Source organism: Mauremys mutica, chromosome 4 (assembly GCF_020497125.1).
Source record: "Mauremys mutica isolate MM-2020 ecotype Southern chromosome 4, ASM2049712v1, whole genome shotgun sequence".
Lineage (NCBI taxonomy): Eukaryota > Metazoa > Chordata > Testudines > Geoemydidae > Mauremys > Mauremys mutica.
The window spans coordinates 64,576,770-64,590,803 of record NC_059075.1 but is presented as its reverse complement, the minus strand read 5'-3'; the positions used below and the strand labels follow the sequence as shown (position 1 = coordinate 64,590,803).

Sequence of the window (14,034 nt, the reverse complement as noted above, 5' to 3'; positions counted from 1 at the left end):
GGAAAGATGAAGGGGTGGGAGAGAGGACTTTGCAGTTTGTTGTAACTGCAACTGACCATCCCTGATTTCTGAATCAGTGAGATACGGGGAAGACCAGCACATTAAGATAAACACTGATAATGGTACCTGGAACTGAATTGTAAGGAAGATTCATTTAAAGGAGGACTTTAGGGAGGAAAGCTATGGAAAGGGGCACAGTTTTAGAATGTAGGTTATCAGCCAGGGTGAACAAACAGGAAATATTGCAATATATAAATAGTGATTTCTAAAATTTTGTTTTAGAAGGCAGTAAATATGGGATAGCCACACTCTTTGGGCCTGTGCTCCCAGCTCTCAATCAACAATTTCCATAACTTCAAAATTCTTCACAAATCTAGATGTGTCTCCTTTGACTTGTTTTAGAACAGGTACCAGTTTCTTTTAAACCATCCATAATGTTAATCAATATCTTTGTTTCAGCAAATATAAAAATCAAGGTCTGTGATGAAGCTGGGTGGGAAGAATAAGGAAAACATAACTTTCTCCAAATAGTAAATACAACCTCATTCCAGGAGAGTAAAGCTTCAAGGAAGGGTCTTTTCAAGAACTACTAAAGAGGCAAAACTTGTTACAACTGTTTTTAGAAAACAAACTCAGCCACGTGCTTCTAGAAGCAAGCATTGATCCCAAGCAAAGTACATCCTCATCCTTTACTCACATATCGCCAAATCCCAGTTTAATTAAGCCATAAACTCTACCATGGATTTCTCAGAAGGAAGAGACTGGAAGATGAGAATATGTATGCCACTTCTTGCACAGTGCAAACCCAAGCTTGCCAGCATAGGACTGTCACCTCCTAAATCAAGGACTGAAACTTTCCTACCAGAGCCCACCTTTAAGACTTGCTTCAAAAACAAATTCTCAGAATTCTTACTATAGTCCTTGCAGTCTGTATTCCAAATGTAGAGAGACAGCCTGCAGTCTCATAGCACAAGATGTTTGTTTTGCTATTTTTTATACTGAGTTGAAAAGTCCTTGCACTCTTATTCTATCACCTGGTCAAGAATTAGGTAAATAATGAAGCCCGATTATTAGAAGACTTCCGCAAGGAACTCTCATTTTCACTGGAGATTCTTGATAGTCTCTAAATTAAATGGGAAAGCTTTAGTTATCCTTTTTGCACAGTCCCAGATCCTCCAAAATTCAGCAAGTGACATTTTCCTTTTCTGTCCCCTTAGATGTGTGGAATTTCTACAGCTCTTCCATCTGCTGAATCCTTAGCCTACCCATCCCAGCTTGGTTCAAGATACTAAACTGTGTGAAGGGAATGCTGACAGCCTGACAAGGCACAAAGTGCAAAGAACAACTCCCATAATCAGTGGAGCAAAGTGAGAGGATTGTGCCGATGGTCAGAATGGAGATATGGGTATCTGTACATATGGCACTTACTGTGGTAGCAATATTTGGGACTGCCAAGACATACAATGCATGAAGTATTGACTCCATCATGACAGAAGACATCCCATTCACCAGGCTACATAGATTAAGTTGTGCCAGAGACCCCAGTGTATTACATCAAGTATAATCAACAATGTGAGTGAGCAAAAGCCAAAAGTTATAGGTGCTGAAAGTATCAGACACGCAAATGAACAAGTTATGCTGGACCAAAATAGTCTCAACTTATGTTATTAGGGAACTCCATCTTGATTTCCACCAAGGATATATGCAGAGACTACAGCAGCCCCTCAACTCCGTACAGGTAGCTTTTGGATTACTGTATATCAGTGCTGTTAAAGTACAGGCTTCATAGCAATGCTAAATCAGATGTGCTCTAATTCAGTCTGGAATCAGCAGGAACATCTTACTTCTGAACATAACCTTATGACGAGTTCTAATCTGTGCCAATGTGATAGCCACCATCTTGATCAATATTGGAGAACTGAACCGGGTATCTCCAGAGCTAAAAGCATGAGTCTACAAGATGAGAGCTATAAGAGATTTGCATTCTCTGTGGACTGGGCACAGAGGGGATGCATGACACACCGACCAGTGGGCTACATCAATGCCTAAAAATGGACATCAGTAAGTAGAAGAAAGCAGCAGACTGAAGTTCAAGTTCTTTCCTAAAGAATAGTGTTTCTCATGGCAGTTAAGATGTTAAAATTAAGAGGCAATGAGGAATTACTAAGTTGCATGTCTATATGCAAGTTTTGTGACATTAAAAGCTTTAAAACAGCGAAGTAAAACAGTCCTGACCACTATGCATCTAGCTAACCACTTAGACTCAGATACTGCAAAATAAAATATTTCATTTTTAAATCCAAGTTTCTAGCCAGTTAGATTAAGACAGATTTCTGAATGTCAGCCAGTTAGCACTGCCTTTGACTAAAATAGCAGCTCAGGCTACATCCAACACTTGGAGCTGGCGGCGTGACACTCAGGATAGCACTCATTGAGCTAGCACACTACAAATAGTAGTATAGCCATGGCACCAGAGGCAGCGGTGAGCAGCAGCATGGGTTAGCCACTCTGAATACAAACCCATCTGGACCCCATAGATTTGTCCGTAGTGTGGCTAGCCCATGCTTCTGCCCATCACTGCCTGTGGTGCCGTGGCTACACTACTATTTTTAGCATGCTAGCTCAATGAGAGTTAGTGCATGTCTATGCGAACCAGGAATCACACTCCTAGCTCCAAGTGTAGACGTAGCTTAAGGGTATAGCTACACTGCAATTAGACACATGCGGCTGGCCTGTGCCAGCTGTCTCGGGCTCGCTGGGCTAGGGCTAAAGGGCTGTTTAATTGCAGTACAGATGTTTGGGCTTGGGCTGTCAGGATCCTTCCACCTCACAAGGTCCTAGAGCCCAGGCTTCAGCCCAAGCCCAAACATCTACACTACAATTAAACAGCCCCTTCCTGAGCCAGTTGGATAGGTCGTCCGCAGGCTTTTAATTGCGATGTAGACATACCTTAAGAGGTATGAGCTGTTTCCATTCATTTTGTTGCTGTGTCAACTCTGAAGTCTGAACCCTATACAAAAATACACAGATAAATTTATAACTTCTATGTATATATACACAGAGACTTAAGAATGGCCATGCTGGGTCAGACCAAAGGTCCATCTAGCCTAGCATCCTGTATTCTGACAGTGGTCAATGTCAGGTGCCCCAGAGGGAATGAACAGAATAGGTAATCATCAAGAGATCCATCCCGTTGCCCATTCCCAGCTTTTGGCAAACACAGGCATATGCCCCTGACATATGCATGCCTACACTTTACACATAAATATATGTGCCAGTGGAATACATGTGCTGACCATCTCACCTGAGCTTACTCATCACAACTCCACCGCAGACAAGTTTTATTTTAAACAAATTGCACCCTTCCATCTATAAAGGTGGGACATACATTTATGTGTTGCACAGGGCTCAGAAAATGAGGCTTTAGGAACTTTTAATGACCGTCAAATAGAATTTTCATACTTAATTTTATGATTTTAAGGTGTACTACCTTGGAACCTTTCAAAGTTAGCCACAAGTTATTCCCCCCCACCCCCCATTAGAAGCACACGCCTGGATGGTTGAAAGATAGATCTATTCATATGTCACTGGTCCAGGTCTGATTTCTTATCACATCAAGCAAGTGTTTTGCTTAGGTTGTTTTTTTTTTTAAATATAAACACTTGTGGTAGTTTTAAGCTCCTAGAAGCTTTGGAACACCTGAATTAGTTTCAGTGGAAGCTGATCAGTAGGGAATGTACAGATGAAATAGCCAAAGGTGCATGTAAACAATTTATTACAGATATTCCTGGTAAAAGCTATACTTTGTTATATGAAAGACAGATTTCCCCACTAGATTTGCAAGACGAACTTCAACTTCATAATTTAGGCAATTAACATACCAATTTCTTAAATGATACCTTCACTAGTGGTTAGGATAACTGTTTTTAAATGCTGATTGAAAGCTTAATGGACTGAAAGGGAATCAAACCTTTTTCTTTTTGGAAATTGCAAAAAAACAAAGAGCAAGATGAGAAAAACTGTAGCAAAATACTGCCTATCAGAAAAAGGAGTTGCTGAGTCTTATGAGTTCAAGTATTTAATAAGCTCTCTTTCCTGAAAGTGTGCGCAAGATATTTCTCTTTAAGAGTTGCTATGTGTAATTTATGTTCCTGTACCCAATCACATCTCTCCTTTTGTATTATTTAGCATGACACTGGATAGGAATGCCAAAGAGAAAGCAGACATCTCATTTAATGTGATAACTTTGTGGTTTCTCCCTTCCCCATTAGGTAAGAAACATTTTTAATTCTAAGCTGTAAACAGCACAAACTTCCAATCAAAGTGTTGTAGCTGTTTTAGGCAGAGTCTTCTCTAAATGTTGCTTTTACAACAGAGCAATCTAATTAGATCTGTCCTATATGACACCTCCCAAATATGATACGTGGGCCGTGAGTCAAAGCCTCTCACTTCATTATTTATACCCATCACAGCAGAATGTGCGTTTCCCAGCTTATAGGAATATGGATGGAGATGTAGCTGTTTCTCTATGTGGTGTGTACTGTAAAGACTGTTACTTATCTCTACTGTAACTGTTCGAGACGTGATACAGAGGTGTATTCTTTGTAGGGGTGTGTGTGCGCGTGTGCACAGCAGCCAGAGAATCTGGCCTAGCAGTACCCGTATGGTTGTACTCATGGCTGTAGCTCCTCCCCCAGCTATATGAGGGAGGAGCCCCAGCCTCCCTCAGTTCCTTCACACCGAAGGTCAAGTGCATAGACTCTGATGCGGAAGGGAGAGAGGGAGGATTGCAGAATACCCTTCTGCATCATATCTTGAAGAACAGTTATAATACAGGTAAGTAACTTTTTTCTTCTTAGAGCAGATGCAGCCAAGTATGCCATGTAGGTGACACAAGCAGTACTCACAGGAGATGTGGCTTGGAGTCTATTTAAGCAAGGATTGCAGAACTGCCTTCCCAAAGTTTGTGTCTGCTCTGCATGCTGCGGTAGTGGCATAATGGTTCAGAAACATATGTACAGCTGACCAAATGGCAGCCCTGCAGACATCCAATATTAAAACAGCATTTAAGAATGCCATCAACATAGCTTGAGCTCTCCCAGAATGAAGTTGCACCTTTCGTGGGTGTGTTGTCAGACCTATTTCATAAGCTGTCTTGATACAGGACGTTATCCACCTAGAAATCACCTGCGAAGAGACTGCTTGTCCTTTCATTCAGTCTGCATATAACACAGACATGGAGAATCATGAAGAGGTTTAGTCCTGTCCAGGTAAAAGGCTAGGCACTGCCTGACATCCAGCATGTGAAGACACTGCTCTGCCAGGGCTGAATGTGGTAAGCACACCGCTAGGTTAAAATTAATTGAAAAACCACTTTAGATAAAATCTTAGTGAATGGCCACAAGGTCACTGTCTTAGGAAAGCTGTATGTAAGGAGGCTCTGCCATCAAAGCCTACAACTCTCACACGCTCCTTGCACATGTTATTGCTACCAGAAATGCAATATTTGGCACAAGGAGAGGAAAAAAAAGATGCCAGAGGCTTAAATGGCAGTCCCATCGGAGCCATTAAGACTGTACTAAGGGTCCACAAAGTACTTTTTCCTCTCACTGGTGGGTGGAGATGAGATACTCCTTTCAAGAACCTTGTTACCATAATATTAAAAAATACCAACTGCCCCTGGAAACACCGAAATCGCAGCCAGATGTGCCCTCAACTGGGCTTCTGAGACCACTCATGACTTAGGGAAAACATTTGCTAAGTCAATCTGCAAATTACTTGACCTGGGGTAAAGAATCAGCCACCAGAGTAATGTTCTTTCCGATGCAAAACTGCCGGAGCAAGATCACCTCCTGACACAGAACACTTGTGTGCTCCTCCCTGTCTGTTTGCATAATACCAACAATACCACCACGATGTGAGTATGTGAACCACTGAGCCCTTGGTGTGACCTTGGAAAGTGTGAGTCATTGAAGCTGGAAGATGTTGATATGCAGCGAAGCTTCCTATTCTGACCACAGGCCCTGAATTTTCAGCGACCCCAGATGTGCTCCCCATCTTCTTAAGGAACTGTCATTGACAATAATCCTAGTCGGTGGGGGCCAAGCAAGAAGAATGCCCTGGCATATACTGCCCTGAACCTCCATCACCATAAGGCATCTCGGATCGGTAGAGGAAGTTGGACAAGTCTGTCCAAGGGATGATGGGTCGGATGATCGACTGACTTCAGCAGCATTTGTTGGGGGCAAAGATGCAATCTGGTAAAATGGATCATTTGTGTGTACATAGTCATGTGATCCAGCAGCCTCAGGCATACTCAAGCTGTGGTAGAGGGTTGAGCTCCAGACAAAGGCGATGAATCATCTGAAAATGTTTCAGACTACTAGAATCTATTAGGGCCCCAAGGAACTAGATTTTTTGAATGGTGATCAATGCTGACTTCCTGTTTAGGGTGAGGCCCAAGCAATTGAGTAAGTGTACTGATATGTACACGTAGGAGAGGACCTCTTCCCTGGACTTGCCTCTCAGCAACCAATCATCCAGATATGGAAGATATGAATTTCTTTTTACCTGAGGTACACAATCACCACAACCTACATTGGGTAAAGATCCGGGGAACTGAGTTTGGTGTATTGATAGTGCTGGTTCAACACAACAAACCATAGGAATCTCTTGTGGCTCTGGAAAATCGCTACATGGAAATAAGTATCTCGATGGTCCAGGGCAGCAAGCCAGTCATTGTGATTTAATATTAGGACAGTTTTTAGGGTGAGCCTCCACGTACCTGATATACCCCTCCCTTGGACTTGGGAACCAGAAAGTACCAGGAATAAAACCCCCAATCCTGTTGCTGCAGAGGAACCTATGCCACAGCTCCCAAGTCTAGCAGAGACTGAACCTACTCGAGGAGCAGTGTCTCACAAGAGAGGTCCCTGAAAAGGATGGGAAGGAGGGAGGGGAGAAAGGATGGAAAGGAACTAGATGGCATAAGCAATATCAGATCAAGTTAGGACCCAGCTGTCCATGGTAATCAAGTCCCAAGCATCATAAAAATTAGCCATCTTGTCCCCAAACGGAGGACAGGAATGTAAAAATCATGACTGGATCTCCGCCCTGGATACACAAGACAAAATTGGTGCTTAGTAGATGCCAGAGGATGGGGACGGGGACAAGTCAACAGACTGAAACCAGAACCAAAAGGCATTTGCCTCCAAGACATATGACCCTTTCCAGGGTAGTCCTGCTACCTTGTGGAAAAAGACTGCCCAATGAAGTGCAGTGAATGGTGCTGCTGCTGACTGCCATAATAGCGCCTCTGCACCACCAGAGTATACCAGGGGTCATAGCAGATCACAAGCTAAATATGAGTGAATAGTGTAACACTGTTGCAAAAAAAGCAAACATCATTCTGTGTTGTATTAGCAGGAGTGTTGTAAGCAAGCCACGAGAAGCAGTTCTTCCACTCTGCTCCGTGTTGATTAGGCCTCAACTGGAGTAGTGTGTCCAGTTCCATTTCAGGAAAGATGTGAACAAATTGGAGAAAGTCCAGAGAAGAGCAACAAAAATTATTTTAAAAGTCTAGAAAACATGACCTATCAGGAAAGATTGAAAAAAACTGGGTTTGTTTAGTCTGGGGAAGAGAAGACAGAGGGTACATGATTAACAGCCCTTGAGTACTTAAAACGGGGGTGGGCAAACTTTTTGTCCCAAGGGCCACATCTGGGAATAGAAATTGTATGGCAGGCCATGAATGCTCACAAAATTGGGTTGGGGTGTGGGAGGCGGTGAGGGCTCTGGTTGGGGGTGCAGGCTCTGGGGTGGGGCCAGAAATGAGGAGTTCAGGGTGCAGGAAGTGGCTCCGGGCTGGGGCAGGGGAATGGGGTGTGGGCTCTGGGGATGAGGAGTTTGGGGTCTAGGAGGGTGTTCTGGGCTGGGATCGAGGGGTTCAGAGGGCAGGACGGGGATCAGGGCTCGGGCAGGGGGTTGGGGCTTGGCTCAGGGGTGCAGGCGCTGGTGGTTCTTACCTCAAGCGGCTACCAGAAGCAGCGACATGTCCCTTCTCCGGCTCCCATGCGGAGGCACGGCCAGGCAGGTCTGCATGCTGCCCCATCCATAGGCACTGTCCCTGCAACTCCCATTGGAGCGTGTAGGAGTCGGAGGGGGGCCATGCCGCTCCTTCTGGGAGCCGCATGGAGCGGCCCCTGACCCTGTGCCCTGGCTGGAGTGCCTGAGCAGGGCAAGCCCCAGACCTTGCTCCCCAGTGGGAGCTCAAGGGCTGGCTTAAAATGGCTGGCAGGCCGGATTTGGCCTGGTACCATAGTTTGCCCAGCCCTGACTTTAAAAGGTTGTTATAAAGAGGAGGGAGAAAAATTGTTCTCGTTAACCTCTGAGGATAGGACAAGAAGCAATAGGCTTAAATTGCAGCAAGGGCGGTTTAGGTTGGACATTAAGAAAAAATTCCTATCAGGGTGCTTAAGCATGGGAATAAATTTCCTACAACGATGTGGAATCTTATTCACTGTAGATTTTAAAGAGCAGGTTAAGCAAACTCCTGTCAGGGATGGGGTCTAGATAATACTTAATCCTGCCATGAATGCTGGGGACTAGACTAGATGACCTCTTGAGGTCCCTTCCAGTCCTACGATTCTATGATCCCTAAAGAATGCAGTGAGACTCGTGGGGGAAGCAGACAGACAACAGTACTCTTGCCAATGAGGTATCAGCACAGCCAATACTGAATGTGTGTCACCCACCCCCGGTGCTGGGGAAAGCATTGGTATACAGGTGAGCAGCAGTACGGAAGCAGAAGGCAGGATTTCCTATGGACACAACATTGGTGCTGAGGAGTGTACCAGTGCCAACTAAGTCCTTGGTGCTGGGCCTGGCACTGGCCTCAATTCTATAGGCTGCAGCGTTGATGGGCCCTGTGTCTCTACGACACGACCAGATGGTGTCGACTAGACAGTGGAGGCTGTGGCCTCAAAAAAGTGCTGGATGAGTGTAGAGTCTGGAACAGACAGGCAGAGTAAATCTGCAGCCACTTGGTATGCCACCAGCATGGAGACAGTCAGTGTCGGCATTTATGTCGCCAGTACCAGACTCAACGGACACTCTAAAGCTGGAACTGGAATCAACTATAGAGGTTCTTGGTAGTCTCAGCCTGGTACCAAGGAGTATTTGGTGGACCTGCTCAAACCTGTGCGCTGAAAGTGGTATGGTGCTGGTCTGTACTCTTTTTAGAAAAGAAGGAAACGCCACAAGGCCTGAGATGGTCCTGATTAGTTTTACGGGACTTCTTCCTCCGCGCCCGCAGAGGGTGAACAGCTCCTCCATCTCCTGGGGGAGACGCAAGCACTGGAAGGGGGAGAGCCTCAATCACCCAGTCCGAAGGTGACCACCAATCAGATGTGGCCCTCAGTGCCAAAACAGGACTTACAGCCTGCTTGAGAAAGTTCTGCTTCACGCTTACGTCTCTGGCCACCTTGATCCTTTTGGTAAACAACTTACAAATGGAGCTGTCATGAATAGTTAGTAAAGTGTTAACACATAGTACCTGGTGGGCACCTGACCTGAGGACCAATCAGGGAAGAGAATTTGAAAGTCCTAGGAGGGAACTTTTTCCCTCTGTGTGTGTGTGTATTGTTCTTAGCCGTTTGGAGTTACAAGAGTCCAGATGTTTTAATCAAGTCTACAAATTTCCACCTTTCTGAACTAATTTCTTCTAGTCAAGATAGTGAGTATTAGAAAGATACTTTGTGTCCTCACCTAATAATCCTATGCTTGCAATTCTGTGTGTTTGTTATTGATTATTCTTAATTCTGCCTGTATTGTTGTACTGAGAAGGAGAGAGGATTCTCTCCAGAACTTAGCAAGGTTATACCCTATGAGTGTCCAGCTTGGGCTCATAGAGATTCTGTATTGTTCTTGTTTTTCTTTTAATAAATTCTTTCTATACAGATTTGATTAAATCCCTCCACTGTGAATACAGGGGGTGGGGCTAAGAATCTCTCTCTCGGTGGTGAGACAGCTTATCTCTGGGCAGAGAGGGGAGGGGGGAGGTTTCTCCCTCTGTGAGTTGATCTGTGTTTCCCCAGGGAACGCCTTTGGAAAGAGGCAGGGGGGAAAACAGGGGTGTCCCGGCCCACGTAAATTGACCGAGGTGGTGGCAGCGAAAAGGAGACCTACCCTAGGATTTTAGGGTGGGGGAATACATGCTGGTCCTCACTTTGAAACCCCCCAGTTTCAAGTGAGGGGGTAACCATGACAGGAGCATCACTCCTTAGCGTGTCCCTCACCTAAACCCAGCAAGCAACTCGTATAGGGATCACTATTCAACATCCCCCTACCCTCAACAGGCAGTGCTTGAACACTGGCGAGGGCATAACGCAGGGCAATAAGTATCCTAACTTCACTAACACTATCTATAGTATTACTGACTATATACACGAAGAGGCGGGGAAAACTCAGAAAATTAGGGAGGTAGAAAACTTGAGGTAACTACCACAGAGCTTTGATTCCAGCCATGGGTGGTGAGAAGGAACTGGGGGAGGGGAGCAGCTGTGGCAGCACAGCCTCATAGCTATGGGAGTGACTACAGCTACAAGGCATGAGTGCCACCCCTACAGGTACTGCTGGGTGAGATTCTCTGGCTCCAGTGCCCTGGAATACCAGGTGCACCTATTCAAAGAACTTCAATTTTCTCCAAAGGTCTACTGAAAGTAATTCTGCTTTTACTCCCCAACCAGGGTGGAAGAAACTTCTGATCAGAGAATCTGCCATAAAAGCTTTTCCTCTTTAAGCAGTAAATGTAATAAAAACATTTTAAAATTCAAACCACTAATAGGTGTTTAAGCTAAGCTTACACTTTACAAGATATTTCAAAATCAAATCCTCTTATTTGTCCTGTATAAGTTAAAGCAAAGTTAAAACTTTTTAAAATGGTTTAACATAGCTTCTGTTCCCCATGTACAAGGAAGGCACAGATTACTGATGTACTAGAGGAAAGCAATTTGAATTGTTAGAGGATTACAATCTTTGCCCTATAAGAATGTGTGCCCACGCAAAATAACTTTTGGTACAGTACACCAACATGGAGAATTTATATTCACACACACACTCGCACTAAGAGGTTGCTTTCCTGAGTAGCACTGCACTGAAACAAAATATAGCAGACAGCAGGTTTCTGAGTCCCACAGTGTTATGCATTATCTTAACTTTGGTAAGAAAAATATATAAACAAAACCTAAGTTTTTGCCCCATCCTCATATGGCCTTAAATTAATTTGGTTCTCAGGAAAGGGAGGTGTAATATGGATAGCACTGTGCCTACCAGTATTTTCTCCCTACACTATCGAAAGCTGCAGTTCAGGGTCAACTTTGCAATGATTTCAGGATGTGAACAAACTTCTAATACATCAGTCCGTCTTCCATATGACCTAGTCCAAATCTGAGCTCAGGAGACCAGAGGGGAAGTATTAACAGCATTACCAATCTAGTGCTGCGGTTTTGTCAGGGAGACCAAACCATTTAAAAACTGGAATTTTGCATACCATCAGCCTGTCATTAGATTGTTATTTTGGGCTGCCTTTTACCCAGATTATTTTCTTGACAAGTGTCATTCCAGGTCATCTCAGTCAGAAGTAGACACATTCTGAAATGGATTGCTGTGGCTTGTATAACACTTTGATTTATGACAGTGCTATACCAGGGATGTAACTCCTTATAGTGCAAGCACAAATGAGGCATTAAACTTACTTTTCCAAAGAAGCCTTTGAAGAACTTCCTTTCCTGGAGGAACAGGGGGGACAAGTCGAGTGCTATTACTGTAGGTAGCTAAAGTGTCCCAGAATTTCAAACCAACAAGTACATACAAGAGTTGGGAAATGGAGGGAAAGTAAGGGGTGTTTAGAGTTAGCCATAGAAAATGTGACAGGCAAATGTGAAAAATCCCATGAAAATGCAGATAAACAGGTTTTACGTGGAATGCTAATAAGATCAGAAGCTACAGCCCCAAAACTGGTGAAAAGAGGGAAACGAGAACTGAACTGAACCTGAGACCCAATTCCATGCAAAGTGGTTATTTTGTTTGCAGCAGTCTTCCTGTTTAGTTCTCTTTAGTAAGGTTATAAATCAAACTTGGCAGCAGGTGTGGAGATTAAACAATCCAGATTCTGTAGTTTAAAACCACTGAGAAATGTAAATTTTTAATTTTTATCATAACAGAGTTTGCTTCACATGAAAATGAGGATTCCCAAGACAAATATTTGCAAACTGGAGAAACATCTAAAATTGCCGGAATAGCACACAGTTAAATACAGAGAGACACTTTTGGGACCCCATTTCCACTATAAACCAGTTTTTGGAATTTAGAACTCAGCCATACAAAACTTGCTCTGGACCAGTGGTCCCCAACGCAGTGCCCATGGGCACCATAGCGCCCGGCGGGGCATCTTTGTGCGCCCGCATACTGTCCGGCGGACGAGTATCCGCCGAAATGCTGCCGAGAAGCAGCGTCATCCAGAGGCATAGCCGCTGAAATGCCACTGATTTTCGGTGGCATTTCGGCGGTGACACCTCTGGATGACGCTGCTTGACGGTGGCATTTCAGTGGCGACGCCTCTGGATGCTGCTGCTTGTCAGCGGCGACGCCTAGTGACGTTGCTGCTTCTCAGCGGCATTTTGGCGGATGCTCATCTGCCAGCCACGGTCCTCGGTGGCTCGTCGTCCGGTGCCCGCCAGACAAAAAAGGTTGGGGATCACTGCTCTGGACTGAAAGTTCTGAGGGTCTGCTTCTCTGTGCTCTCTCAATTTCCTCTGAAAGCAAAGGAATTTTTGCTGCTTTTGTCGTTGGTTTCTTTTTTATTGTAAATGCCAAGAAGTTCACTTGTTTCAGAAGCCTGTTTTTTAAACTGAAGCTGTTTAAGCTAAACAAAGAATTAAGCTTGGCAAGTACTCTACAATATAGATCATTTTTGTGCCCACCCTTTTCTTGCACTTCCCTATGTCCTGGGGGTCCTATACTCCCTATCAGGAATCTTGAAGATTCTCTTTATCTGTGCTTTAGCTGTCCCACTTTCAAGATGAGTTTCCTCACAAAACTCATTTTGAAACCTTCCAATGTTACCTCTTTACACAAAAGAGGAACACTAGGCATTCATCGTACTTCCCAGACCCTCAGGATGAACAAGGCATCTCTGAAGTGTATCCAACAGAAGTCAGCTCACAGAGGGAAGGTGATTCAGTGAAATAATTGAACATGAGTGCTCTACATAGCTTCACATCATGGGCTTGATTTTGGTGGTGGGGGTGTTGAACAAAAATGGACAAGTTACTTGGGTAAGATGTGCAAATTTCAAGTGTATTTACCATGCAATTTCATTCATATATATTTTACTGGCTTCACCTTTGGTGCCAAAGTCTAACAAGAGACTAAACACTCACATACATCTGAGGTAGGTACAATCTTCTTGAGTTAGAACCCAAAACACCTGCTCACTCATACCCCATGTCTATATGCATGTCCATTCAATAATTAATGGCAGGCTCCTAAAGAGCATGATGCTGCCTTTGCTATCCCTCCAAAGTATTTGCAGAGGTGGCACACTATGCCACAATGTCATAGAATTATTCAAGTTAGAGATAATCCAGCTCATATCTCTGCCAGTGAAAGATTGTAAGCTATCCTGTAGGAAACAACCTAATGGAATAGCAGTAACCAGTGGAGGATCTCTCTACCCACAGCAGGGAAAAATCTCATCTCATTTCCCACTGCAGTTTAAGACACCATCTATACCAATGTTCCAATAGTTAAGCCTTTTTATACTGAAGATCTGCATGTTTATACATATCCTGAGAGTCAAACTGATTGTTAAAACACAAAATTCTATATTTAAACAAAACTAAGGTTGACACCAGGCAAGCAAAGGCAGGAAACTCAAAAGGGACAAGCACCATCAATCTTAACCTTGCATTTCCTGACTTCTCCCCACCCGCCCTTCATTCTCAGCCTGTAATTCTTTTCAGATGTAATTATTTC

The 14,034-nt window shown here is 44.1% G+C and overlaps 1 protein-coding gene across 9 annotated transcripts in view; it reads right to left on the bottom strand.

Moving 5' to 3' along the window:
• Positions 1-14,034, bottom strand: part of NUMB (NUMB endocytic adaptor protein) — a 121,721-nt gene that overhangs the window by 16,197 nt on the left and 91,490 nt on the right. For 7 of the 9 annotated variants that reach the window (XM_045013458.1, XM_045013461.1, XM_045013459.1 and 4 more), the window contains one exon: positions 11,754-11,786. The exons of the other annotated variants lie outside the window; for them this stretch is intronic. In XM_045013458.1, coding sequence (XP_044869393.1) covers positions 11,754-11,786 — 33 coding nt within the window. The remainder of the gene's footprint in view (positions 1-11,753; positions 11,787-14,034) is intronic. 9 annotated transcript variants of the gene reach the window in all.